Here is a 24,675-nt window from a genome sequence, read left to right as displayed (position 1 = left end):
GCAAGCTGCATTTCAAGCTCTCGAGTTACCGGCACCCCTCTAATCCCGCGGGCCCCTTCTGCAAGCGGCTGGCCGCCCCGCGCCGCCAGGCCCTCTCCGCGGGCAGCTCCTCTCCAGGGGGGCAGATTCCTGCAGGATGCTTCTCCCTGCAAACAGCGCAGCCGGCAGCTGGCTCCACGCCGGCGCAGTGCCTGCACGGCCTCCCTGCCCGCTGCCGCAGCCGCGCGCCCTGCAGCCGGCCCTGCCTTTGGGAAGCGCCCTGATTGATGTGGAAGTGATGAACTCGTACAGTAGCTTTTGCATCCCCTGACTTTGAACCCGTTGCTTCTCCCCTCCCGCTGGGCTTTTCCCCAGCCCGTCCTCCCCGTGGCTCTCCGCTCCCTCCCTTCCCGCCAGCTCGGAGCCGCTCAGAGCCGCAGGGTGACACCTGCCTCCTGCAATTCCCTCTCTCTCCTCTCCTGGAGAAGGGCTGCCTTCGCACAGGACAAGGTTTTGTTGCGGAAGGGTTGCCCTGCCGTTGCTTTAGTTTGTTTGCAGGTCAGCGTCAGCCCTTGCTCCGCATTTAACAGGCTGCAAAGGCAGTTGAGCGATTTTATCTCAGGGCTTTTTCCCTCCAAGCCCTTTCCTCCAGGCAGGGCTGGTGGTGTGGGCGAGAGAGGTACGTTTCTAACGCTGGCGACTGTGGGAACAAGGCTAATAATATTCATCCTAAAACTCAAAAGCTGGAAGACTAAAGAGCTCCAGTTATGGTTTTAAAATCTCATTACTCTTCATCCATTGCTACAGTTTTCGGGGACTGTTCTGCTCGTTACTGTTCACGGTGTGCAGACTAAGACTTGGGTTTGGGAAGATGAGCCAACACTGTTCTTAAATGACAATGAAATTGCTGTTATCCCTGATATTAGTTAGTTCAGTTCAGACAGACAAAAAGTCTTGCTGCAAAGTCAAGTTTTAAACATCAGTTCTCTGCGCTTCCTGTTAAATTGGGGTAAGTTATTTTGCAAATTGTGGTTTGCAGTGATTGCCATCCTAAAGATTCCTTGTCATGCCAAATCCACACGAAGGAAGTGGTGTGGTCCTTACGCTTTAAGTTCTCTGCAAATTAATTCCAGTTAGAGAATTGTAAAGGTTAAAGCTCAGCTGCAAAGTGCCGGGGATATGAGCCGTGGCAGATCTCAGCGACGCTCGGGCACCGAGCTCCCTTGAGGGAACAGGAGCGAGATGTCTAAATATCTCCAAGGAATTAAAACTTCAGGGCTCATCTTTTTTTACCCTCCACCCACCTCCCAGATGCTTGCAGAGATGGAGAGAAATTCATCTTCGCTCCCTTCCCTCCCAAAGCTGCAAGATCCGCGAGGGATCCTCAAGCTCTTTGCACAAGGTCCCTGCAGCGAGACTGCAAAGCAGGGGGTTTGCACAGGGACTGGGACCGGGGGCGGGGGGGGGGGTTGCACATGGACTGCACAGACGGAGGGTTTTCACCGGGACTGTACAGCGGAGGCGGTTGTACTGGGACTGCACAGCTGGGGGGGTTGCACAGGGACCACACAGCTGGGGGGAATTTGCATAGGGACTGCACAGCTGGGGGGGTTTGCATAGGGACCACACAGCTGGGGGGGTTTGCACAGGGACCGCACAGCTGGGGGGGGGTTGCACAGGGACCACACAGCTGGGGGGGGGTTTGCATAGGGACCGCACAGCTGGGGGGGTTTGCACAGGGACTGCACAGCTGGGGGGGGTTTGCACAGGGACCGCACAGCTGGGGGGGGGTTGCACAGGGACTGCACAGCTGGGGGGGGTTGCACAGGGACCACACAACTGGGGGGGGGGGTTGCACAGGGACCGCACAGCTGGGGGGGGGTTGCACAGGGACCACACAGCTGGGGGGGTTTGCACAGGGTCCACACAGCCGGGGGGGGGGTGCACAGGAACCGCACAGCTGGGGGGGGGGTTGCACAGGGACTGCACAGCCGGGGGGGGGGTTGCACAGGAACCGCACAGCTGGGGGGGGTTGCACAGGGACTGCACAGCTGGGGGGGGGGGTTGCACAGGGACCGCACAGCCGGGGGGGGGTTGCACAGGGACCGCACAGCTGGGGGGGGTTGCAGGGTGTTATCAGACCCAGGTGCTGCACGCTGGGCTTCACCGTGGCCGTGACCCCCCCCCCCCCCCCGGCTCCTCATTTCAGCCCTGAAGACAGCAGCTTTAGGGCGGGTATTTTCCCACTTCGGCTGATCCCCCGAGCGCGGCAGAGCTCTGCCCCCAGCCCTCGCCCTGCTACCGGTTATCCGGAGCCAGAAAGCAAGGCGCTCCGAGCGGCCTCTTCCGCCTGGGAGAAGCCGGCCCTGCGGCGAGGCCGGAGCAAGGCCACCACCGGCTCCCTGCCTCCTCCCGGCATCCCGGCGCCCCGGCATCACCGAGCCCCGACCCACAGCGCCCGCATGGACAACGTGGGCAGCGGCTCGGGCAAGCGCCTGGAGAGGCCGCGGGACGCCTGCGAATGCCCCAAAGTGCAGCTCAGGGCAGGGGGGCTCCGCGGAGCTGCGGGGCCGGACCCCCCTCCTCGCCCCACGGCGGCTCCCTTGGAGCGCCCCGATCGGGAGCTGCCGCCCCTTCGCACGTGCATCCGCTCGCGCAGCTTGCATGGAGAGCGGCCCAATGCAGCCGAGCCACGTGCGGCGGCACCGGAAGCTCCCGGCTCCCCGCTCCCCTCCGGAGCCAGCCGCTCCCTGGCTGCCGGCGCTAAATCCCGTCTCCGCCCCGACGTTCCCCGTCCCGCAGCCCTGCGCGCCTCGCCGGCCCGGCACCAGCCACGCCGGGGCAGCGGAGCGGAATCTGGCTGCGGCTCGGCTCGGCGCTCGCCCTCGCCGTGGCGGTGGCGTTGTGTCGAAGCGGAGTCACCCACACGCAGGCATCTGCTGAAGTGGGTTGGTTGGTTGGTTGGTTTTTTTTGTTTTTTTTTTTTTCCCTGTTGTAAGATAACAGTGGAAAAACCCCAAGCCGAATCGAACGAGTGCCACAGCAGCAAGGAGCCGCCGCCGGCCCCGCAGCCGCAGCGCTCGACGGCCGGAGCAGCCGGCGGCGCGGTCCGCACGACAGCCGGGAAACGGCCATGGGAAAGCGGCACGCCGCGGTGTCCCCGGGTCCCCGAGCGTGGCACGGGGGGGCTCGGCATCGCTGCGGGGCCGCACGACCGCACGCTGGGCCAGGCAGGCAGAGCCCCAGCAGAGGGAGCAGGTTTCAGCGCCTGTAATGAAAGTGCCAGGACTCAGCGCTCCCCCACCCCGTGCGCATCCCTGTGCCGCAGCCTTCCAGCCCAGCAGGGTTCCGGGAGCAGCACCCCAGCTGCACCGGCGGGAAGCACCCCGCAGCGAGCCCGCGCGGGCAGGCTGCATCCCGCGGCCGCCCCTCGCCTGGGCTGCCGTCAAACCGGCCTCGGGCACTCGCTGCCCCGGCTGCAAAATTCAGCCACCCGGAGAGGGTCCGACGGAGGTGCAAGTGCAACGTGCGCAGCCCGGGCACGAGCAGCTCGCGGGGAGGGCACGGCGTACGCGTCGCCCCCGGGGGGGATGAGCATCACCCCGGGCTCCTCGTCCCGCACCGGCTGCAAGGGTTCAACCCCCCCCCCCCCCCCGGGGGCTCAGCACCCGGCCGGGGGGCGATGGGGCTCCCTGGGGCCAGACCCGGGCGCTCGCGCCGACGGGCGGACCAGGAGCGCCGCCAGCTTTAGCCCGCGAGGTGCCAGCACTCAGGATGTGTCACAGCAACTTTACTCCCTCAGCATTTCTAAAAGAAAAAAAAAAAAAAATCTACATTTTGACAGTGAATCATCATCTCCCATTCTGGAATCTGTGGGATTATTACAACCTACACAAGGTAGTTTAGAAAAGCAAAACAATTCTGAATAATAGAGAAGAAAAAAAAAAAAGTTTGAAAATGATGGGTAATTTCTAGCACTCTTTTTCAAGGGTTTAGCCCTGTTTTTCTCATCACAAAAGTAATCAGCTAATGCCCCGGAGCTGCCTTTCATGAGGTGTCCCTCCGCTCTCGCCCGGGTTTCCTCCCCCCCTCGACCCTTCCGCACGGGAGGAGTTTGCCAGGGAAGGGGAATGACCTGGCGCGGGGGCGGCCGGGCTGCACTCCCGCACCGCGGGCCCCTCCGCAGCAGCGGTGCGCGGTGAGCCGGGCTCGCAGGCGCCTGCGATGCAAGCGTGCCGGCACCTCTAAGGGAGCCGCTTCACATTTCATCTTTCAGAGTGAATAAACATTGATTTTTATTCTAAAACGTAATTGACATTCCTATGACAGCCAAACGAGTGCTGGAGCAGCCGGAATCCGTGTAAATAAGCCATGTGTTAGAAATTAATGAGCTTCGTTGATTGAGTTTATCCTTTTAAATTAATACAATTCTGGCAATTAAAAAAAAAAAAAAAAAAAAGGTCTTCTGTTTGTTGCCTGCTCAGAGAACGTCGCTGGCAAAAAGGGGGCAGAAGCCGAAGCTCTGGCGGGTGCCGTGTCAGTGCAAGGTGCTGCCTGCGGTGCCGCAGGGCCGTTCCGGGCTCCGCCGCAGTGCCTCCCCCAGCAGCTGGGTGCACATCTGTCGGGGCACCGCGACAGCGCCCGGAGGGGCCGTCTGTGCCCTTCCGTCTGTGCCCTTCCCGGGAAGGGCTTCTTTCCAGAGCGCCTCGAAGCGCTGCCCCGCAGAAAGGCTTGGGCCCCGCCGGCCGCGCGGCGCGGGAACCATTCGCGCCCTTTTCCCGCGGGGAGCTAATCCCCCCGCGCCCTCCGAGGCTCCCGCTCCATGACAGCCTGGGCTGCGCTCGAGGAGAAGGATTTCATTACTGGGGTTTTATGTCTTCAGAAAGTTGCTCTTCGTAGCCATTTTTGGCCTGCCCTATAATGGCTCCTCATTCCACTTGTCGGAATTCATGCTCCTTCCTGCTTCTTCTTATCTGGACCCAGCTTCCCCGCTCTGAATGATGTCTCTTTCTCTCCTTTACTCTCCTCCTTCCCTACAGTGGCTTTTTGGCTGTCTCGGCTCTGAACTCGCTCCATCACGCTTGCAGCCGTCTGCTCCCATGAGCGCTGCAGGTTGCCGAAGCACCTCGGGGACCCCAGCATCACCCGCACCAAAGCCGGGGCTGCTCCTCTTGCCGGACGGACTCCCCACCAGCTCCCCCGAAAAGCAGTCACTCGCGGTGTCACTAGCCCCGTGTCGTGTCACATCTCAAAGCTCCATTCCTAAAGCGCGCGCGGGATGACCGAAGCTTCCCGTCGACACTGTCCTGTCCAGCCGTCACCCCTCTCTGGGACAGCGGTAGCTTTTGCGGTAGCAAGCTCGGCAGCAGCAGGTAACGTGCGGGAGCGCACGAGGCCGCGTTGCTCTCCCTACAACCCGCCGCTGGTGCATGGTGCAGCAGGCGGAGAAGCTCCGGCACGGAGCGGTGGGAAGGCCTGGCTCAAGAGCCCGCCGGCACGGCCGAGCGGATCCTGGCCGCGGAGGGCAGGCTCCAAGCCCCGCGCCCCGAGGCTGCCGTGGGACAACCAACACACGGAGCCAGGCCGGCTGCCGAGAGCCGGCAGTGACCGGGCGCCGACGGCAGCGTCGGACCCGCGCAGGAAGGAGCAGGCAGCAGGGATAAGGGCAAGAGGTGGGAAAACCCTGGCAGCCCCCGCCGGAGTCGCCGCTCCGTGTCCAACCAAAGAGCAGGGGCGGAGGAGGCACGAGCCGGGGGGGCTCCGGCGCCGCCCCGGGGGCAGGTTGTGCCGGAGGCCGCTTGGGCACCCGGTTGGACCAAGCGGGAGAGGAAGCTGCACCGTGATGGGAAGCTGGAGGCTTCGCGCCGCCTGTATTAAAACGTCCTCCGAATTTCTGAAAACCTATAAATGAGGATTTCAGGGCTCTGAAGCGCGGCGCTCGCGCAGGGGAGCTCTGTTTCAGACCTTGTGTCCACAGCTAAAGGGGAATTGATCACAAAATTAAAAACTAGCGGCGGCTTAACTCCAAGCAATCACGACTTGATTACACTTCTTACGGGCAAACAGTAAAGCCCAAAGCGCTCACATATATTCTCGCTGCTTTAAAAGGTCAGTTCACAGAGAAGAAAACAATTATAAGGCAAATCAGTTAGAAGAATGGATTTAAGCATAAAAGCATGACTGTGAATAGGGAATGATTTAACGCTGTTTTACTAGAGGCCTCGAAATTCATAACTGAGAGGGGAGTTTGCACCAGTTGAAAAGTTGGCTAATAAGTAAACAGCCGCAAAAATAAAAACATATCCGACAGGAAGAGGAAAGGAGACATTCGTAACTCTGAATATAAATCAGCAACTAGGAATTGCAGAGCACGGATAAAGGGAGCCAACAAACAGCAGAAAACCCATCAAAACATCTACCCCGATGCATTAGGAAGAGCAACAACACCAAGGAGCAGCGTTACAGCCTGTTACTAGATAAAAATGGCAGAAGTGTTAGTCACAAGACAGAGAAATGCTAAATAACTGTTATTACAAGTGAGACATTTCATATTCAGCATATTCACATCCCGGCGCTTAGAGAGAGCTGCTAAAGCAGTCGATTGAGCAATTAGCACCGATGTTTAACGTATCACTGGGAAGTACCGGAGAACCGCGCGGAAGCAAATATTTTGCCCGGGAGAAGCCGGCGGCCGGGACGAGTCGAAAGCTGCGGCCCCGCGCGGCTCCCAGCCCGGCGCCTTCCCCCGCGCCCTCGTTTTCCCCGATAACGGTACGAGTGCTGCTGCAACGTTTCTTAGACCCCTCCGAGGTGCTTGGCCTGACGCCTGGTGACATCCGCAGTGAGAAAGGGGCAGACGGATACGGATTCCGCGCAGGGAATGACGTGGCCGGTGGGAGCCAGGGGGCCGCTGGAAATGGGGGGGTCCGGCTGCAGCAGGCAAGCGCGTGCCGTGGCCCCTGCTTTAGCGTTTTGGCCAAGGATTGGAAGAGAATAGGCAAAAATCAGAGGTAAAACTACCTGCAAGACGGCAGCTGGGCGAGCGGCAAGGGGGATGGGGCACAGATAACGCGTGAACGAGGGTCGCGGGAACGGGGAATGCGGCGATGGCTACGGAAGTGTCATTCCCTGTGTCAGGGTGAAGCAGCTGCTGAAATTTGTGACCAACGCCGCGGTCCCTTCTCGAGGAGGATATCGATAAAATGGGGATGAGACGTCCCACAGAGGGCGAAGGACCGGGAGACGCGCGGTGAAGAGCCCAGGGGTCCAAACAGCCTCGCGCCCAGGGCTTGAGCGCGGTCTCGCCATCCAGCTGGAGAAAGCGAGCAAAACCCAAAGCCTGGGAGCTGAAGCCGGGCAAACCTGGATTAGAGACAAGGGACAGTCTTCAACACTGGGAGGAACTAGTCCGTCCTTCCAAGACCGCCGCTGGTTGGCAAAGTCCCTTGGCCACGTTATACGGAAGGGTCGCTCCCGGGAGCAGTCACGAAGAGGAGCGCCTTGGGAAGAATAGCCAAGGCACCAAGGGCACTTTGGGATGGACCTGCTAAAGGCGCGGGTCTAGCGCACACTGGAGCGCCGGTAGGTTAAAACATAGTTGGGTACGTTAAGATATAGTTTTCAAGCCCTCGTCACGCTCTCTCCCCTGCTATGCCCGACGTTTTGTCCCGCACCCCAGCGAGCAGCAGGTTCCTGAGCTCGTTGCTCCACGGATGGCTGCAGCTTCATGCATGCAAACCCGCGGCTGCTCGCCGGGCTGGGGGACGCGGAGCGCCCGGGGCCGAGCCGGTCCCCGCGCCGGGGCTGGGTGCACGGGAGAGCCGACCCCTCCGAGCCCTCTCGGCGCAGCCTGATCTGGGGCGAACGCTACAGATGCCGAACTGCATTACAAGGGCTGCAAAAAGCAAATCGTTTCTCAAAGCAGCCACACAGCGCAGAATATCAAGGCTAAAAATATGCAGATCGCCATGGAAAGCACGCTGTCAGAGCTTGAGCAAGACTAGAAAGTTGCCAACAGGCAATTTAGAATTTCAGAGCTTACCGCATGAGGCATTAAAAAGGTCACTATTTCTGAAATGAGGAGCTTTACAAATAAACACGTTTGCTCAAGACCCGGTGAGTCATGCGGGAAGGGAGCTCAGAGCGCTTGCAGCGTAATGCTCTTGACAGGCCACGAGCAGGGCGATCTTTTCATGTTTACAGTTCATCGATAGTTTTTACAGCCACACCGTCAATCTTTAAACCACGTTTAGTCTGGGAGGAAGCTCGGCAGGTTGTTTTCCTTGCAAAAATGATATTAAATTTCTTTTTCTTCCTCTCTTATATACTGCTCATTAGAAGGTAAGTATTTGAACTTCAAATACCGGACTGCCACTCAAACACCTGCCTTTTTTTTTTTTTAATTTCTTGCCACAACTCCCTAACGATATAAATATTTGAAATTTTCAGCTGATGTACTAAAAGGGACTCTATCCTTTAAAACCGATTTATTTTGGGGAATTCAGTGGGCAATGTGCGTGCGCGCGCTGCTACGTGAGCGGGGGACGCCTGCGAGCGGCAGCGGCAGGCGCCGCGCTCCTCCTCGCCTCGCGCGCCGGGCTGGTACCGGGCTCCCTCCTCGCCCGCCCGGCTTCGCGCCGGGTCGGAGCCGGCGGCGCTGCCCAGGCACCCGGCGAGCATCCCGGCAGCCAGCGTGTTTGCACCGCTCCCTGCCAGAAAGCAGAGCCACCGCCTCCTCGCCATCTGCCCGGGGGGGGGGGAGAGAGCCCTGGGAAGCTTGTTCCAGCAATCCCAGATGGGGGGGAAAAAAGCTATATTTGAAGGAGTATCACTGTAGTTTCACTCTTCCTTTTTTGGGGAGAATAATAAGAAGAAAGGGATGAGCCTAGAGACAGCATGAAGAGAGGATTTTGCACTTCTGGTGAATGACACCAACCTGCCTTCCCTTTCGAAGAAGAGACGCCTACAAGCAGACACCTACCTATGCACTGGCAAATTTTCCAGAAGTTCGGAGTAATTGCCACCAAGCACCGCTTGTTCCGCCCCACCGCGTTGTAGAGGACTTTTCCGTAGGAAACTTCCCTCTCCGCTGGCACATCCGCAGCGGGCTTGGGGCCCGGGCAGCAGTGATAAGGCCGGCTGCGGGGATATGGCGTGTCCTGCCCATTACACCAGGATTTTATGGCACTGAGAGGCACCAGTGCATTGCAACTGCCTTTCCAGAGCTCCCACGTGCCCTCGAAACGCGCCGGTGCCTGCCGACCCCAAGGATGGGACTCGCATCTATTTAAGCTTCTTACTTCACTCGTGCACCCGGCACGTGCAGCCGCCCTCAAGGCAAGGAATGGGCCAACGCTCCCGACTATGGATCTGTTTCCGCAGAAGCACAGAGCGCTTGAGGTTGGAAGGCACCTCTGGAGATCCTCGAATCCAACCCCCCTGCTCCAGCAGGGTCACCTAGGGCACGTTGCCCACGACCGTGTCCAGGCGGCTTTTTGAACACCTCCGAGGATGGAGACTCCAAACAGGCCAGCCCCGGGCAGGCGCCCCGCTGCAGGGCCAGGGTGCGTCCGAGGGTGCGGGGCCCCCGGAGCCAGCGCACGCGAACACCCTGCTGTGACCCAGCTCCGAACGCCCCGGGGCTCCTCCAGCCTGACTCAAAGCAGGAAACATTTTGCTAGAGAAACTCGGTGCCTTCGAAACAATTCCAACTCCCACTCAGCTCTTCCCTTTCAGAAGGCAGCAGCTGAATATAGATTCGAAGCAGGGAGAGAAGGAAAGTGTAAAAGACCCTGAGATTGATGGGCAAGCAGATAACTTCATATTTCATGCCGACGCTTTCCAATTCATTCCTATTTTGCCAATAAAGCATGCGCCGCAGCCCGTCCTGCTGCTGTGGAGGCCGGCGGGAAGGCTGCCATCAGCTCCGAGGCCGGCAGGACCGTACCCACCCCGGCCACCGCCACCGCGGCCGGGGGGACGGCGGGCCCCAAGGGGCATTACGCCGGGCAGAGGCGCAACACCTCCCGCGGCACGTCGGCAGCCTTCACCGAGGCGCCGGAGCTGCCGCGCGGCTCGGTGCCCGGCCCCGACCTCACCTACCTCGGGGCAGCCCGACCGACCGCTCCCGGGCTCCTGCCTCCGCTCAGCCCCGCAGCGTCCCAGCGCTTCGCCGAGGCTCAGCCCTTACCGGCCGAGTCCAAGATCTCCGTTTCGCAGAGGGAGACGGAGGGCTGGAGAGACTGAGAGCAAAAGCGCCTGCTAATTCGGGGTGCTCAGCTTGCGCCGGGCAGGACCTGGGGCTGCACCGTCCTCGCCGTGGCCCCGAAAACACGTCCCGCGAGGGAGGAGCGGGTATCGCCAACCACCTGGCCTACAGCCCTGCTAGAGCTGGAGCGGTGAGCGGGGGTGAAACAAAACTAAACCCAAACCCTAGGGAGCAAAACCCCCGGATGCCAGGGGATGCTCTGCTCTTCCATTTTCACTGGAGACGTTTGCTCAACCAGGGGGTGCAATCTGTCCGAATTGCCAGCGCATATGCTTTTTAAATGAGTGACTGAACTTGCTTATGCTCAAAACCTCTTGCTTAAGCCAAAGGGCTGCTTCCGAGATCCCGGGGAAGCTGCCCCCGCACAGCACCCGCCGGGAACGCGGAGCTGCTGCCGCGTTTCCCAGCACCGGGCGCTTGCGCTGAGGCACCTGCTGGGGGATGCTAGCGGGGATGCACCGAACGAATGGGACACGCAGACGTGGTTTAAAAGGACAGAGAGGTCCGTGCTCTTGCACCCGGTCGCTCTCGCGACGCCTGCGCCCGGGCAGCGCAGCGCCAGCCCCGCGCGGGCTCCGCCGGGCAGACGGGCTGCTGCCGCGGGGACGGCGGCTCGCGCGCGGCGACGCTCACACGTCTGCCTCCGGCGCCAGCCGCAAACGAGCTAGGACAAACACAAAAAAGCCGTATGGCACATAGCGACACGCACGCACGGAAACGAAAGCTGGTGATCCCTGCTCGGGAGCGCCAGCCTTCCCTCCGGATCCCGCGAGCTGCGAGCGGCCGCAGGCTGCGTGCTCGGCACAGCAGGCGGGGGAAGCGGAGCAGGTTTGGGCAGCATGCAGAGCGGACCTTATTTAAAGCTAACAAGACGGTGAACAAGCACGCGGTCTCCCCCGGGGTGTCCCTGCCGGCCTTACGCCCCCGCCGGGGCACGCTGCGACCGCCAGGCGACGCGGCCGGAGGAGATGGTTCCCAGGCTCTTCCCGGCTCCCAGATCTCACACCGCTAGGCTGCAGTTTTGCCACTTTCTATTAAAGGGATAATCGCTTTTGTCCATCTTTAGCGCTTCGTGTTGGAGGGAAGGCCAACGGCTTATGACTATAAAACACGTCCATCCTTGGCGGAAGCGCGCTAAGGAACGAAGAGACGTTCTCCCCCGCGGCAGGGAACGAGGCAGGTGCCCGTGGGCTGCACGGGGCTTTTGGACAACGGCATCGGTCTGCAGGTTTGCTGCAGCCGCCTACGGGCGCGGGGGCGAGAGGCGCGCTGCCGCCTGGGAACGGCAGCAGCGGAGACACTGGGCCGCTCCAACGGGGCCCGTGTTTCTGGAGCCAGCTCCTCGGTGGCTTGGTCCGGCTCCCAGAAGTGGCACATCTGGTCCGCTGCGATAAGGGGGACTTGGCTGCGCAAGGCTGTTAGGCAAATGGAGGATTTGGCAGGGACGCCGTGCAGCCTGGTGGAAATTATTGGCTAGACCAACTGTCAAGGCAACGTTGGAGCTGCTGAAGGATCAGGGCAGCGGGGAGAAAGTCTACAGGAAAACACAGTTTGTCTCCTGAAATGACAGCAGCCTTCTCGGGTGCCCAAACGTGCCTCGCTCCGGGGCTGGCCGACGTCTCGGGGAGGGAGCGCGAATGGAAAACAGCAGCCGATCCCGCGGCCTCTTGCCGTTGCTGGTGTGACCACGTGGTGTGACGCAACGGATGATGCCGACGCCTCAGAGCATTCTGGTAATTGCAAAAAATGCTGGCAAAGTGTAGCTCAAATGCAGCCGAGCATTGGCCAGCCTGTGCCAAGGGGCTTCCAAGGGGTTTCCAAGGGCGGGGAGAAGAGCCCAGGCCCTCCAGGGAGGGAAGGGAGGGATTGTCCCTACGGCACCTACGGCGGTGCGGCGAGCTAACGCTTCCAAGACGTGGAGAAAGGCTCTGGACATGGCACGCATGGCTCAAGCATGCATGGCCTGGCACGTCTTTCCTGTCCTGCACGGCGCCGAGTCCGGCAGTGGTGCTGGGGTGCAGCGAGCCCTGCCGAGCACCCGGCCGCCCGGCACCGGCACCGCCACGACGCCCGTCTCAGCCACAGACCCACGCAGGGGTGCCCCGAGCTCCCAGCAGCACTCGCCAACAGCGATTTTAAGAAGTTAAAACGAGGAAGACTTAAGCAAGGGTGGTCGCTTGTCCGTAGCCTCTTTGGGGGTTGCTTTTCCCCTGCCCTCGCGACTGCAGGCACGAACTGAGGGTGCAGGTACAATTATGGGACAACTACCAAATCACCAAAGAAACCGAAAATACGAGCGCTCGAGCGGCACGAACGCAAATGCCGCGCTCAGACGCCGCCTTTTGCCGTCGCTTCACACACGCGGCCTCACGCGCTGTGCGCCGCTACCCACCGCGTCGCCGCACGGGTCCTGGCCTCCGCGGGAAACGCAAGGCGGCAGCGCGTTTCCCGCACACTGCCCTCCGCGCGCCCCGGGATGCTGTCCCTCCCGGTGCCACCTCGTTCCTCCCACCGAATAGGAGCCATCGCACACAGCAGGCATGCGAGGGCCGTGGCAGAGAGGCGCCGTGCCGGCCGCGTGGGACCTCCGTGCCCCAGCGCCTCTCCGCGCAATAAAACAACCCGACTCCTAATGACCCGACGCGGTGACGGCAAAACCCCAACCATCCTCGGCCGCCCGACGGCAGCGTGCAATGTTACCTGCGCAGCAGCCAAAACCATCTCGCCTGCCTTTCCCCGCGACGGCCCCCAAAAAAACCTTGGTATTTTAAAGCCTGCCCGATGCGGTCACCAGCCCTGCGCGCAGAAGGGTTTTGCAAGGCTTGGAGAGCGGGGCTCCAGCACCGCTCCGGTAGGGCCGGGTGCCCCGGCGTCGCTTGGGAAGCTCGCCCGGGATGCGGCAGGCTGCCGCGCACCAAGGAGCAGCCGAACGCGGCCGGAGCAAAGGGAGGAGCGCGGCCCGAGGAACCGACCACAAAGCTTCTCCGATGCATTGCGGAACGCTGCTGCTCCGCGGCAGCGGCTCTGCAACGTCTCCTCGCCGGGCAGCCGTGGTGGAGCGCCGCCGGCGCATGCGAGCCGACGAGGCGCCTCCAGGCATCACCCGGCGCCGTCGTGCTTCGTCACAGCAGGCGACGTCTTAATCCAGGCAGCGCCTGGCGGCGCCTGCTTGCAGGGGTCCCCCGGAGCGAGCCGCGGCTCCTTGCGGAGCGAGCGGAGGAAGGCACAAGCGCACGGCGGAACGGGTGCATCCCGCGGGGCGCTCGGTCCCGCGAGAGCCACGGGTGGCTCCTGGTGGGAAGCACCAAGCTTAAGCCAGAGCGAACTCCCCGACGAACCCTTAGGAATTGCGGACCAGCATCCTGACACCAAGCGTTAAGCCGACCCGCAGCCCGATACCAACTTCCAGGAATTATCATCCAAAAAAATCATTAAAAAATATTACAGCGAGCTGCAAAAGTCCTAGTATAATCCCAGCCCTTGGCCGCTGCCAGAGAGGGAGCGAGCGGGAGCAGGGAGCGGGGCCGGGGCTCAGCCTGCGCCGTCCCCGGGTGCCGCGGGGGGGATCGGTGGCCGGGGTGGGCTCCTTCTCCCCGGTGTCTCTGGCCAGCTCGCAGCGCGCGGTGCGTTGATAGTCAGCCAGGAGACGCTGGGCCGCGAGGTGAGCCGGGGATTCGACCCTTCCTTCCCAGCGCGGCCCCCTGCGTCCATAGGTCAGCTTATTTATACAATTTTTAAAAGCAATTTGGGTTTTCCTGAGAAAGGAGGTTAATGTCTATTTATGAAGTGCACATCGTGTTCATTAAAAACCCACGTGAAACGTAATCACCGGGAGGCAGGAGGCGCTTAGCGAGTTCAACGCCGCGGCTGTTTCGCCTGACCTCACCCCACGCAGCGGGGCGATCGCGCGGGGTCGCGGGCACCTGCACCCGGGCCGTCACGCCGGCCCCTTTCGGAAACCAAGGGGATAAAAGGTTCAAGCTTCGGAAGCGCACGGCAGTCCAACGTGAAATGCTCATCCCGCCTCTTGCATTCCCGCCGGCGGGAGGGGTCCGTGCGGGGCGAGCGGCGGGTCTGCACCCTGCGGGCTAATGCCGGCCGTGCCACGTCCTGGCCGGGAGCCGCCGGCAAGACGAGCATGGACGCCGCCACGAGGCCCCGCTGCCGCCTGCGTGCTGCGGGCGGCAAAAGGCCTCCGAGGGAGGCGACGTGCCCGGGGCGGCGGAGCCGAGCGGCATGGCTGCTCTCCCCTCTTCCCAGCGGCTCCCGCGCCAGCGTCGCCCGCCGGCCCCGTTGCAGCCCGCGCCAAGCCACCGCGCTGCCCCGGCCGCCATCAGCGGGGCATCTCGTCCCAACCCAGCGCCGCCTTCCCCTGGGTTTTGCAGCCTTCATCATCCCTAATTATTTACAGCCGTAATGGAAATAGTGACCTTTCCTGGGAAAAAAAAGAAAAAACCCCCCACGAGCCTCATTCAGATTCAGACTTCCACCTGCCTCAACCAGCAGCAGCAGCAGCAGCAGCTCCGCACGGCCCCGCTCCGGACCCGGCAAAGCAAGCGCGGGAGCCGCGTGCGCAGCGCCCTGCGCGCACCCAGCCGCCTGGCCGGCAGCGCGGGCACGTCTCCCTCCAGAAGGGCTTTTTACGGCTCCTGGCATTTGGCCACATGCCACAAGAACGTGGGTCTGGAGCAGACCAAAGGTCCGGCCAGCCTGATTTCAGTCTCCATTAGAGGACAGTAATTAATGCTTATTCGATATTCCCCCCACCAAGCGGAGGTTTAGGGATTTTGTAGACAGAGGTCGTGCTTAGGGCCTCATATGTAATATCCAGCACAGACCCATTTTCCATGAATTTGTTCGATCCTTTTTTTGAACCCATTGACACATCGGACCTCCCCAATGCGTGGGGCACTGACTTGCATGCTTCAGTGCCATCTTTTTGGGGGAGAAGAAGGGAAAGATTGTTAAACCTGAAGCACGATAATTTCCTCATGAATTCTTAGGTGAATAGCTGTTCCCTCCGCACCGTCACCCACCATCATAATCTTAGATGCTTCCGTTGTCTAATTTCCATTGCACGATTCAGTCGGATGCCCCCACCTCTGTTATTAGGAGGAGCAGTGAGGAGTCACTCCCGGTCATCCTCCCCAACCCTCCCGCACCATTGCAGACCTGCCCTGGCCCCCTCCAGCACCCCCAGCCCACCCGGGTGCTCTGCAACCCCTGTAGCCCCTCTCCATCCTCATAACCACGTAGCCCCTCTCCATCCCCATAACGCACGTGGCCCCTCTCCATCCCCTTAGCTCCCGTAGTCCCTCTCCGTCCAGCAGCCTCCCCGGCCGAATCCCTGCGGATCGCTCCTATGCCGATTGCTGGCGGTGGAGCAGGGAGCGCCGCGTTCCCGCAGGCGGTGGGGATAGCGCAAGGAGGCCGCCTGGGACCGCCTGGTCTTGCAGTAAGAGCAGCCACGGCGGGGACGCCAACACGACGCAGTGAAACGTGCTGGCAGCCGCGCCAAGGGCAGTGCCGCAGCGCCAGGGCCGCCTGGCAGAGCCGGACCCGGCACGCTGGGCGAGGGTGGAATTGCCAGGCGGGCGGGCGAGGGTCTATTACGGATGCGGAGCAGACAGAGGAACAGGGCGAGCGGCTCCTTAAATGCCTACCGATAATGAGGAGCGAGGAAAAGTGCTCTATCATGGATGACTGCAATCTCAGGGACGTTTGCTTGGTGCTCTTAAAAATTAAAGATAATAACTTTCCAACAGAGGCAATATTGCTGTCACCTCGGGGGGATTCTCTGCGTGGCCGCGTCCAGAGGAGCCAAAACCAGAGCGGGGAGCTGGTGGTGCCCGGGGCAGCTGCACGTGCTCAGCCCAGACCAGCACCGCTCAGCAGAGCCAAAGCGACCACAGGCAAAGCCTGTCGGGGAGAAAAATGCCAACGCAGAAACGTGAACGTTGCTCACGAGCCACGGAAGAAGGCGCTGCAGATGGCCCAAGCGTCTGGCAGGTCTGCAGAAGACGGGAACTGAAAACAGCAGTTAAAACACAAAAAAAGGACTTTTGATAGTGGAAATCAGCAGTTAGGAAAAGCACACAGCTGGTAAGAGAAGCTAACGGGATCACTCAAAATAAACGTGCAACTGGGAGGGTTAAGCAAAACATTCGTTAGTCACGCTGGGAGAAGGGAGCTCTGGCACTGATGTAAACTCACTGCTGGATTATGAAGGTACCACTGTCAGTCAGGAAGCAGAAGTGACATGTAATTATTTATTCATCAGATACTTCTGTTCCGCACTCGGAAACAAATAGGCTCATGTATTCCACCAGGAATTAGAGAGGATGCTAAACAGCTACTATTAAATGCAAACATGACATTGGTAGGACTGGAGAACTTCCTCCTGGGAGCATTAAGAGAGCATGCTAAGAAGTTTTCTGAAGATCTAAAATGGATCTTTAATAAATCTTTATGGAATTATGGTCTAGAAGACCACAAAAGCTAATGCTTAACAGTCTAATGTTTGATGAGACTATGCAGGTTACCATGGGTCATGGTGATGGGCAGTGGTGGAAGCTGGTTCACATGGTGTCGACTCTGGGTTAGAGCACGTGGGCAGCATCAGCGAGGAAGCAGCGGACGTGATGAACGACAAACACCCTCGTGGAAAATAGATCTATCAAACTATATAAAATTTTCTTGATAAGATTCTAAATTTGGTTGAAAAAGGAAACTGGTGACATAATGCATTTAAAGTTCCATAAGATGCTTGATTTAGCTCTACTGAAAAAGCAGAACAGAATTACCCTGAATCAACATAGCTTTATTAAAGGGACCAGCAGGCAGATTGCAGAAATGGTTCCTTGACATCTGATGGGATATTTCTAGGTGGGCTTTCCTGGAACTGGAGTAGCGTTGGGCTAAAAACAATGTCTTCATCAGGAGTATGAAAGAGAACATGAAATAACTGTGGGTAAAAGGAGCAAATGGCAGAGAAAAGGCCGAACGGAACAGCAATGCACGACGGAGGTGGGTCAGCTGCGCAGAAGCCTTTGGGCAGCTCGGTAATGGGGACTCATGTAGCAACAGCCACTTTAACACAGCCAAGTCCAAGTTTTGCAGTTAGGAACTAGGAGAGCAAGCTAGGCTTTCCATGAAGGCAGTGCTATCCTGAAGCTCGGCAGCGCAGAAAGGCCGGGGGGTCATGGCAGACAAGTCCCGGAGCGCGTGCTCCCTGCGAGAAGCTCACGTGTGAGCAGGTAATAATGGGCAGAAAGGAGGAAAAACAGCTTGTCTGGCTAAGGGAGACTTGAGTATTGGAGATAATTTTTTTTTTTTAATGTCCAAAAAAAGTTTGAGGGGGCTGATGATAACTTACAACGCAAGGAAGTTCTCGCGGATAGTGAGCTACCATTAACCGATGGAAACGGCGGAGCAGGAGCCCGTGAGACTTGACAAAACAACCACACCAGCAAAGTTCTCCAAGTTCAGTAGAGAAGCATTAAGTGCTTAGAAAAGGCCCCATTCCTGCTCCCACGGGAAGGGGTGTAGGGGGCCCGTCCCGGACGCGAGCAGGGCACCAGCAGTGGCTCCGGGTCCCTCCCTTTCCTCCTCCAGAAATGACAACGCACTTGGTTCTCACCAGCACTGATGAGGGAAGGGAGGGAGGAAAGAAAAAGCACCACAGCTGCCTAAAAATGCAGTATTTGAGACAGCCTCGGCCAAAGCCTCCTTTGGGCGCTGCCTGTTCGGTGCCTGCACCATGCGACAGGGGGACGAGGAGGCTCCCTGCACTTAACGACGTTGAATTTAATTAAGTTTGATGAAAACCAAAATTCGTTCACTTGCCTAAGAACCATGCAAGCCTAAACAGCCATTTCTCAACTTCAGCTTTCTCCCTCAAAGTCCAGCGTCTTTCTCTACTTTCTATACTAATAATGAAGTCGAAGAGGAAAACAATTTATAATAACCACCGCAGGGGATACACCCCAACAAACCGTGTTTGTCAAGTTTGAGCAAGAAGCACAATAAGATATCTTAATAAGTATTCTCATGTTGTAGAAGTGATAATTAAAATTCAAGCACTGCAATCCGAAACAAAGGCTATCCTCGCACAGTAGCCTGCAAACGCCTGCCCAGACTCTCGATATTGAGTCAACCACTAATTTGTGTTTTCCAGCGTGGGTGTTTCTACATAGGTCTGTTGCCGCTTCATTCAAGATTTATCCGCTGTTGCCTATGGGCTTTTTGTGGTCATGTGGTGCAACTCGCTCCCACGCAGACCCCGCGCGTGCATGACTGACATGCGTTTAAGGAGCATCTGCGACATACTACGCACCGAACGCTCCTTTTGGTCATTTCCATAAGCTGCCACGAACACGCAGATGACAGTCCGCCACCAAATCCCTCCGTCACGACATACATTAAAAGCCCGTTAACAGCAGCAAGGTCAAGGCCTAGGCGCTTGCCGACACACAGAGCGCGTTTCCTCGCGTTAAAAGCACATCCCGCGCCGCAGGAGAGCCACCCCTTCGGACCGGCTGCGGTCGCTTCTAGTAAAAGACGATAAGGTGCAACACGTGCGTGTTCTCCAGGCGGGATGTGCGGAACGTGTGGAAATTACAGAGGCACAGGGCCCTGCCAACGGGAGCCTGCACACGGGCAGCGCTCCGGGCGCCCCCACCACCCCCTGCCTCGGCACAGGGGTTTCCGAGCGCCTCCCGAGCAGCCGGGGAAAAGATCCTCAATGCGGGGAGGAAATGCAGCGCGCTCACTTCAGCCCGCTGCCTGCCGCAGCTCGCGGCGGCACTGGCGCTGCACCCAGCTCTGCCGTTGCACCCAGCTCCGCCGTTGCTGCACCCAGCTCCGCCGTTGCTGCACCCAGCTCCACTGCTGCACCCAGCTCTGCCGTTGCTGCACCCAGCTCCGCTGCTGCACCCAGCTCTGCCGTTGCACCCAGCTCCGCCGTTGCTGCACCCAGCTCCGCCGTTGCACCCAGCTCTGCCGTTGCTGCACCCAGCTCCGCCGCGGGCAAGTTTTACTTTCCCGGCATGGGCTCAGCTGGCAGGCCGCGAGACACGAGCACGTCTCCCCGACAAAACCCAGCGCGGCGAGCGGCACCCCCGGGCCCCGCGGCCACCCGGTCCCTGGATGGGCCCCCCCCCCCCCGCCTGGCTGCCGGCCCCCGCAGAGCCCCGTGGGCCAGGGCCGCGTCGGCGCCCCGGTGGGCGGCGCGGCAGCCAGCGACGGGCCCCGGCGCAGCGCGGCTCGGCGGCGCTCGGCTCCCTCCCTGGCGTGGGGAGATGCACTGTGATTCAGCGCCGAGTTTCGCGGTGGCACCGATAAGCCCTTTCCTGAGTGCGTTACGCCCAGGAGACCGGGGCCTCGCTGGCTTCTTCCAAAGTGATTTATCACAGTGAGGGAAACATAAAGCATTCGCTGGGAAAAAAATATACAGCCAGCAAAAATAAGAATTTTGGAAATTACTCATGCCTCTAGTGATCCCATCTTTCACAGCCCTGGCTGCTGCTCTCTCTGCTCCCTCAGCCCGAGAGGAGAGACAGATTACCACAAATTATTTATTATAGAATTAGAGCATGATCCAAAACCTCCCTGAATCAGTGAGCAAGCTCCTGCTGAATTCGCCGGGTTTAGGATTGAGCACCAGGAAAAGCCAGGGTATTTCTGCATCCGTGGCCGTGACTCATGGAGAACTTTGCGATGCGGAGGAAGAGGCACCTCAGCCTCTCCCGGCTCGCCTGCCCGCACCGTGAGAGAAGCCATCTCCTAACGAAGGTGCCTGCCAGGGACGAAGGAGCCCGGCGCTGCCAGGGCTCCTCGGGATGAGACGCAGGTTCCCATCAACGTACGGTGGTTGGGAAACCAACTGCTGCAGCTTGTTGCAAAAGTTACAGCCCAGCACGATGCCATCAGCCATCTTCTCCCGCACAGGTACCAGCACAGACTCAGGCCGAGCTCGTATTCAGGAACAGCCTGTTGTTCCTAGAACAGATCTGAACCGGCAACTTTGGGTGGACATCGCCGCCGGCGCGGCGGTCTGCACGGCTGCAGGAGGACGGCAGCGATCGCGCCCGCCGGCCTTTGCTGCCCGCTGGACTAGCGCAGGCTGCTGCACGGCGGCGAAGCGCGGGGCGAAGCGGCCAGAGCCGCGGTGCAGGGGTGGCAGCAGCCCGGCGCTGGCGGCCGTGCCAGGAGCAGCGCGCCGGGAGCAGCGCAGCCCACGCGGGCTCACCACGCGTGGGGCGCAGCCCACCAGGGATGGAGGCTGGCAGCCGTGGGACAGCAGCAGGACAACTCGTCCTGCTCCGCTGTTAGGAGGGGGACGAGCGGCACCGGTTTCTTGCGGGTAGTGGTAGGGACCGGCTTTGGAAACACCGGGTCTGGCAGGTTTAACCATTCCCGTAACGGGGACACGGCGCCTGCAGAGAGCTCGTGGGGAAGAGGCGCGAGGGGATTTGCCAGCAGCTTGTTTGTGATCGATGCCTATTTGCATTAGACTAATCTCTGGGGCCGGGAGTGGGACCTCGGGCCCTCTCCAGCCCGAAACACCTCGTCCCTCCCGTAACGGGCACGTACGCAGAGCGGCTCGGAGCCCGCGCAGCACGGCTGCCTGCAGCCAGCGCCCGGACCCCGCCACCGGGGGAGCCCCGTGCTGGGCGCTGCCACCCCTCCCAACCACCGCAAGCACCCCCAGCGCCCCAGCGCCCACCGAGCCCCCAGCGCCCACCGAGCCCCCAGCGCCCGGCACCCCCGCATTTTGCGTGGAGGAGCCGCCTGGAAAGTTTCGCCCTCGGCTCCCCGCAGCGCCCGTTGGTGCCCCCGGGAGGCGCCCCCGAGCCGCGGGGTGCCGGGAGCGGGGCCGCCGCGGGGCCGGGGCCGGGGCCGGTGCGGGGCTGCCGGGAGCGGGGCCGCCGGGGCCGGTGCGGAGCCGCCGCGGCCGGCGCGGGGGTGCCGGGGCCGGTGCGGGGGTGCCGGGCTGCCGCGAGCGGGGCCGCCGCGGCCGGTGCGGGGGTGCCGGTGCGGGGCCCTCCCGCGGGCGCCCCAAACTTGCGGGCGGGCGGGCGCGGCGCGGGGCGGCGGCGGTAGCTACCTTCCAGACAGCACGTCCTCCAGAGCCCCGAGTGGGTCATCACCTCCTCGTTCTTGCGGCTGGTGTCGTTGTCGCTCGTGGACTTAGTCCTGCACACGCCGCGCGAGTAGAGCCAGTAGTCCGTGCCCACGGCGATGGTCATCAAGCTGAAGGCTGCGAAGGCTCCCACCGTGGTGACGAGCATCTGGACGCCTCTGTCACACATCCTCATGCTGCTTCATCCTACCGCGGCGGCTCGCAGGGGAAGGGCCGGCGCCGCCGCCCGCCGCCGCGCTCCGCGCTCGGCGCATCATGCCCCCGCGGCCCGCGGCGCGCCGGGTCCCCGCGGCGGCGGCGGCGGCGGCGGCGCGCGGGGCCGCGCAGCCCCCGGGCGCCCGGCCAGCATGGCCCGCGGGGCGCGGAGCGGGGCGCGGAGCGGAGCGGGCGCGCGGCGCGGAGCGGAGCGGCTCCGCCGAGCGGCCGCGGCGGGGGAGCGCGGCGCGAGTCTCCGCGCAGCCCCCGCGCCGCCCGGCCAAGGCATCCGCGGGGGGGCGGCGGGGGCGGGCCGCGGAGCGGGGCCCGCAGGCGGCGGGGGGGCAGCGCGGCGCCGAAACCGCCCCGCGCCCGGCCCCCCGCCCCGGCGGGCAGGGCGGCACCCGCGGGGGGGGGGGGGGCGGGGGGACCGGGCACGGGGGGGGAGCGGGCACCGGGTGAGGCGGCCGGGGGAAGCGGGCGAGGGGGGGAAGGCACCGGGCTGGGGGGGGGGGAACCGGGCACCGCGCCGGGGAGAGGGTGGGGGGGACCGGGCACCGGGTGAGGGGGCCGAGGGAGCCGGGGACCGGGCAGGAGGGGTCGGGCACCGGGCTGGGGGGGAGCCGGGCACCGCGCCGGGGAGAGGGTAGGGGGGACCGGGCTCGGGGGGGAGCCGAGCACCGGGCTGGGGGGGGGGCTGGGGGCCGGGCACCGAGCTGGGGGACGCTGGGTCCGGGTCGGAGGTGCCGCGGAGCCCGCGCCGGTGGGGCCGCCCCGCCGCGGGGCAGCTCGTCTCCGCGGCCGCGACCGGCCCCGCTCCCGGTCCCGGGCGCCGCGGCTGCGGGGGCGCGGGGGGCTCGCGCAGGCGCGGCCCTGCGCCCGCACCCCGGGGCCGCAGCAGCGCCGCTCTGCGGGTGCCCCGGCACACGCACACAGACATGCACGCACACGCGTGCACCTACATGCACACACATGCATGCACATGCATCTACATGCACACATGCACACGCACCCTGCATGCGCACTGCCCGCACACACCGCTTGCCCCGAGGGGACCCATTTTTAGCACCTGCCCCAGCGCCATTACAGACCAAAACCAAAGCAGGATGCCGGTAAACAGAGCTTGGATCTTGGAGCATCTTCCATGTCGTACGCCTTAATTATCTGACACTAGTTAAAACTCTCACTCTGTCTCTCTGCTATCTCATCACTCGCAATCATTTTTGCTGCCAGTTGGATGAGCTTATGACTCATGCGACCTTTCAAATAAGCCCTATAGCATATCCACCTCTTAAACTAATAGCTTTTTAGGGGTTATGTGTGAGATAGGAAGGCAGATGATTTACCTGATAGCGTATACTTCCACAGCTAGCATTGGTATGCACACGTATGTAAATACTAGTTATTTACTCCCAAAATGCACGAAAAGAAAATTATTCAGGTTACCCAAATCAGGCTCTGAAAAGTCAAGAAGCATGAAAACGAAGTGGCCCTCTCAACCTTAAATCACCTTCTTCGTGCATATTCATGAGGGCATTTTAATTACAAGGCCACACTAGTTTCTTGCGCAGCACCCTGCCACATGCCGTGCGCAGGCTGCACTCGCTGCGCCGCTGTTCCTTCCTGGGGTTATTCCCTACTTCGTTACGGGCCCTTTGCCTCATCTGCCGTCCTTGCTCGGACCCTGGTGCGAGGCAGCCATGGGCTCGCCTGGGCTCTCTGCCGGGACACATCATCTGCTCCTGCTCCTCCAGCATCTCCACCCAGATTGCTGAAGTCCTGGGTGGGCTGGGGAGCGGCAGATGGGTCCCCTCGGGCAGATGAGGACAGAGACGCCCCAGGATTAAGTCAAAAGCATCCACTAATTTGGAGACCACATCAGACAGTCACAGAGTTTTTTTATATATATATATATATATATATATATATATATATATATATATATATATATATATAAAATATACTTTTGGGGGGAGGGGGGTTAAGCTGCCCAGTTTCTGTGGCCAAAGCCCAGCTCACAGAGGAGTTGGTGGCGGTAATGAGGGGTCTCGGGCCGCACCATGGGGTCCCAGCTAGGCACCGGGCGCCTGCACCCAAAATGCTCCTGCCGAGCAAGCCGGTCGGTGCTGCGCAGGCAGCACAGGGCAGGATGCAGGGAGGGCCGCGGTCCGGGGGTGGCCACCGAGCTGGGCCTGGCGTGCTCTCTCCCTACCGGGCCCCCTCTCCCACCTCCCCGCAGCCCTGGGGCAGAGCCCACCAGGAAGCCACTGCCACCGCCGCGGGGGCCAGGGAGGAGGCAGCAAGGCTGTGTTCCCCCCCCCCTCCTCCGCAGAGGGGCTGCGGAGCTCATTGCGAGTGGGGGTTTTGCAGCCCTAATGGTGTTATTTTCGCATGGTGTGTGTAGGTGTGCGCACGGCGCACGTGTACCGTCTCCTAGGCTCTCAGCAAGGCAAGCGCGGCTGCAAGCAAAGTCCAGGCTTCGGCTGGCGCCGGCCCCGCGCGGTTCAGCGGTGGGGCAGCCCCCAGCCCGGCTGTGCTTGCCTCTGGCCCCGGTTCTGGCTCCACTCAGCCCGGCCATCGCAGCTCTGTCCATCCCCGCACGCCTGGGCGCTGGTCAGGACCCTTCCCGGCTGGGCGAAGGAGGCACGAACAGCCCCCGCCGCACACGTTTCGCAGCCTGTGCGAGAAAGCTGTCCTTGCGGGCAGGAACGTCCTAAACGGAGATCTGCCGGGCTTTGCCCTTCCAAATCCGGGGCTGAACGCTCTTGCATTTAAATTGGCAAAGCGACAGAGGGCATGGAGTCAGGAATAATCCCTGCACTGGCAGGAGCTGGATTACGTTTTGTTCCCCGAAGCGGGCGAGCCCCGACGCCGGCAGAGTGGGGTCATCGGCGATGCTGCCGGGGGGGGGGGGGGGGGGGGGGAATGACTCCAGCGCCTCCGGCACAGGACTGTGCTCCGTGCCCTGCACCCCTGCACACGAGAAGGCGGCGATGAGTCCTGCCCCTCTCCAAGGAAGGGCGTATTTCCATCTGAACCTGCCGGTTGCAATCTGCTCGGCACGGGCGAGGGGGTCGGAGAGGGGCCAGCA

At 61.2% G+C, this 24,675-nt stretch overlaps 1 protein-coding gene across 1 annotated transcript in view; it reads right to left on the bottom strand.

The window, feature by feature from the left end:
• The window catches only part of CACNG3 (calcium voltage-gated channel auxiliary subunit gamma 3), a 29,533-nt gene extending 7,934 nt beyond the window's left edge, over positions 1-21,599 (bottom strand). The window contains exon 1 of the mRNA XM_067306192.1: positions 21,354-21,599. Coding sequence (XP_067162293.1) covers positions 21,354-21,564 — 211 coding nt within the window. The 5' untranslated portion in view covers positions 21,565-21,599. The remainder of the gene's footprint in view (positions 1-21,353) is intronic.
• Between the last annotated feature and the right edge of the window lie 3,076 nt (positions 21,600-24,675).

Source organism: Apteryx mantelli, chromosome 16 (genome assembly GCF_036417845.1).
Source record: "Apteryx mantelli isolate bAptMan1 chromosome 16, bAptMan1.hap1, whole genome shotgun sequence".
Lineage (NCBI taxonomy): Eukaryota > Metazoa > Chordata > Aves > Apterygiformes > Apterygidae > Apteryx > Apteryx mantelli.
The sequence above is the reverse complement of the archived record's forward strand: the minus strand, read 5'-3'. Positions and strand labels throughout refer to the sequence as shown.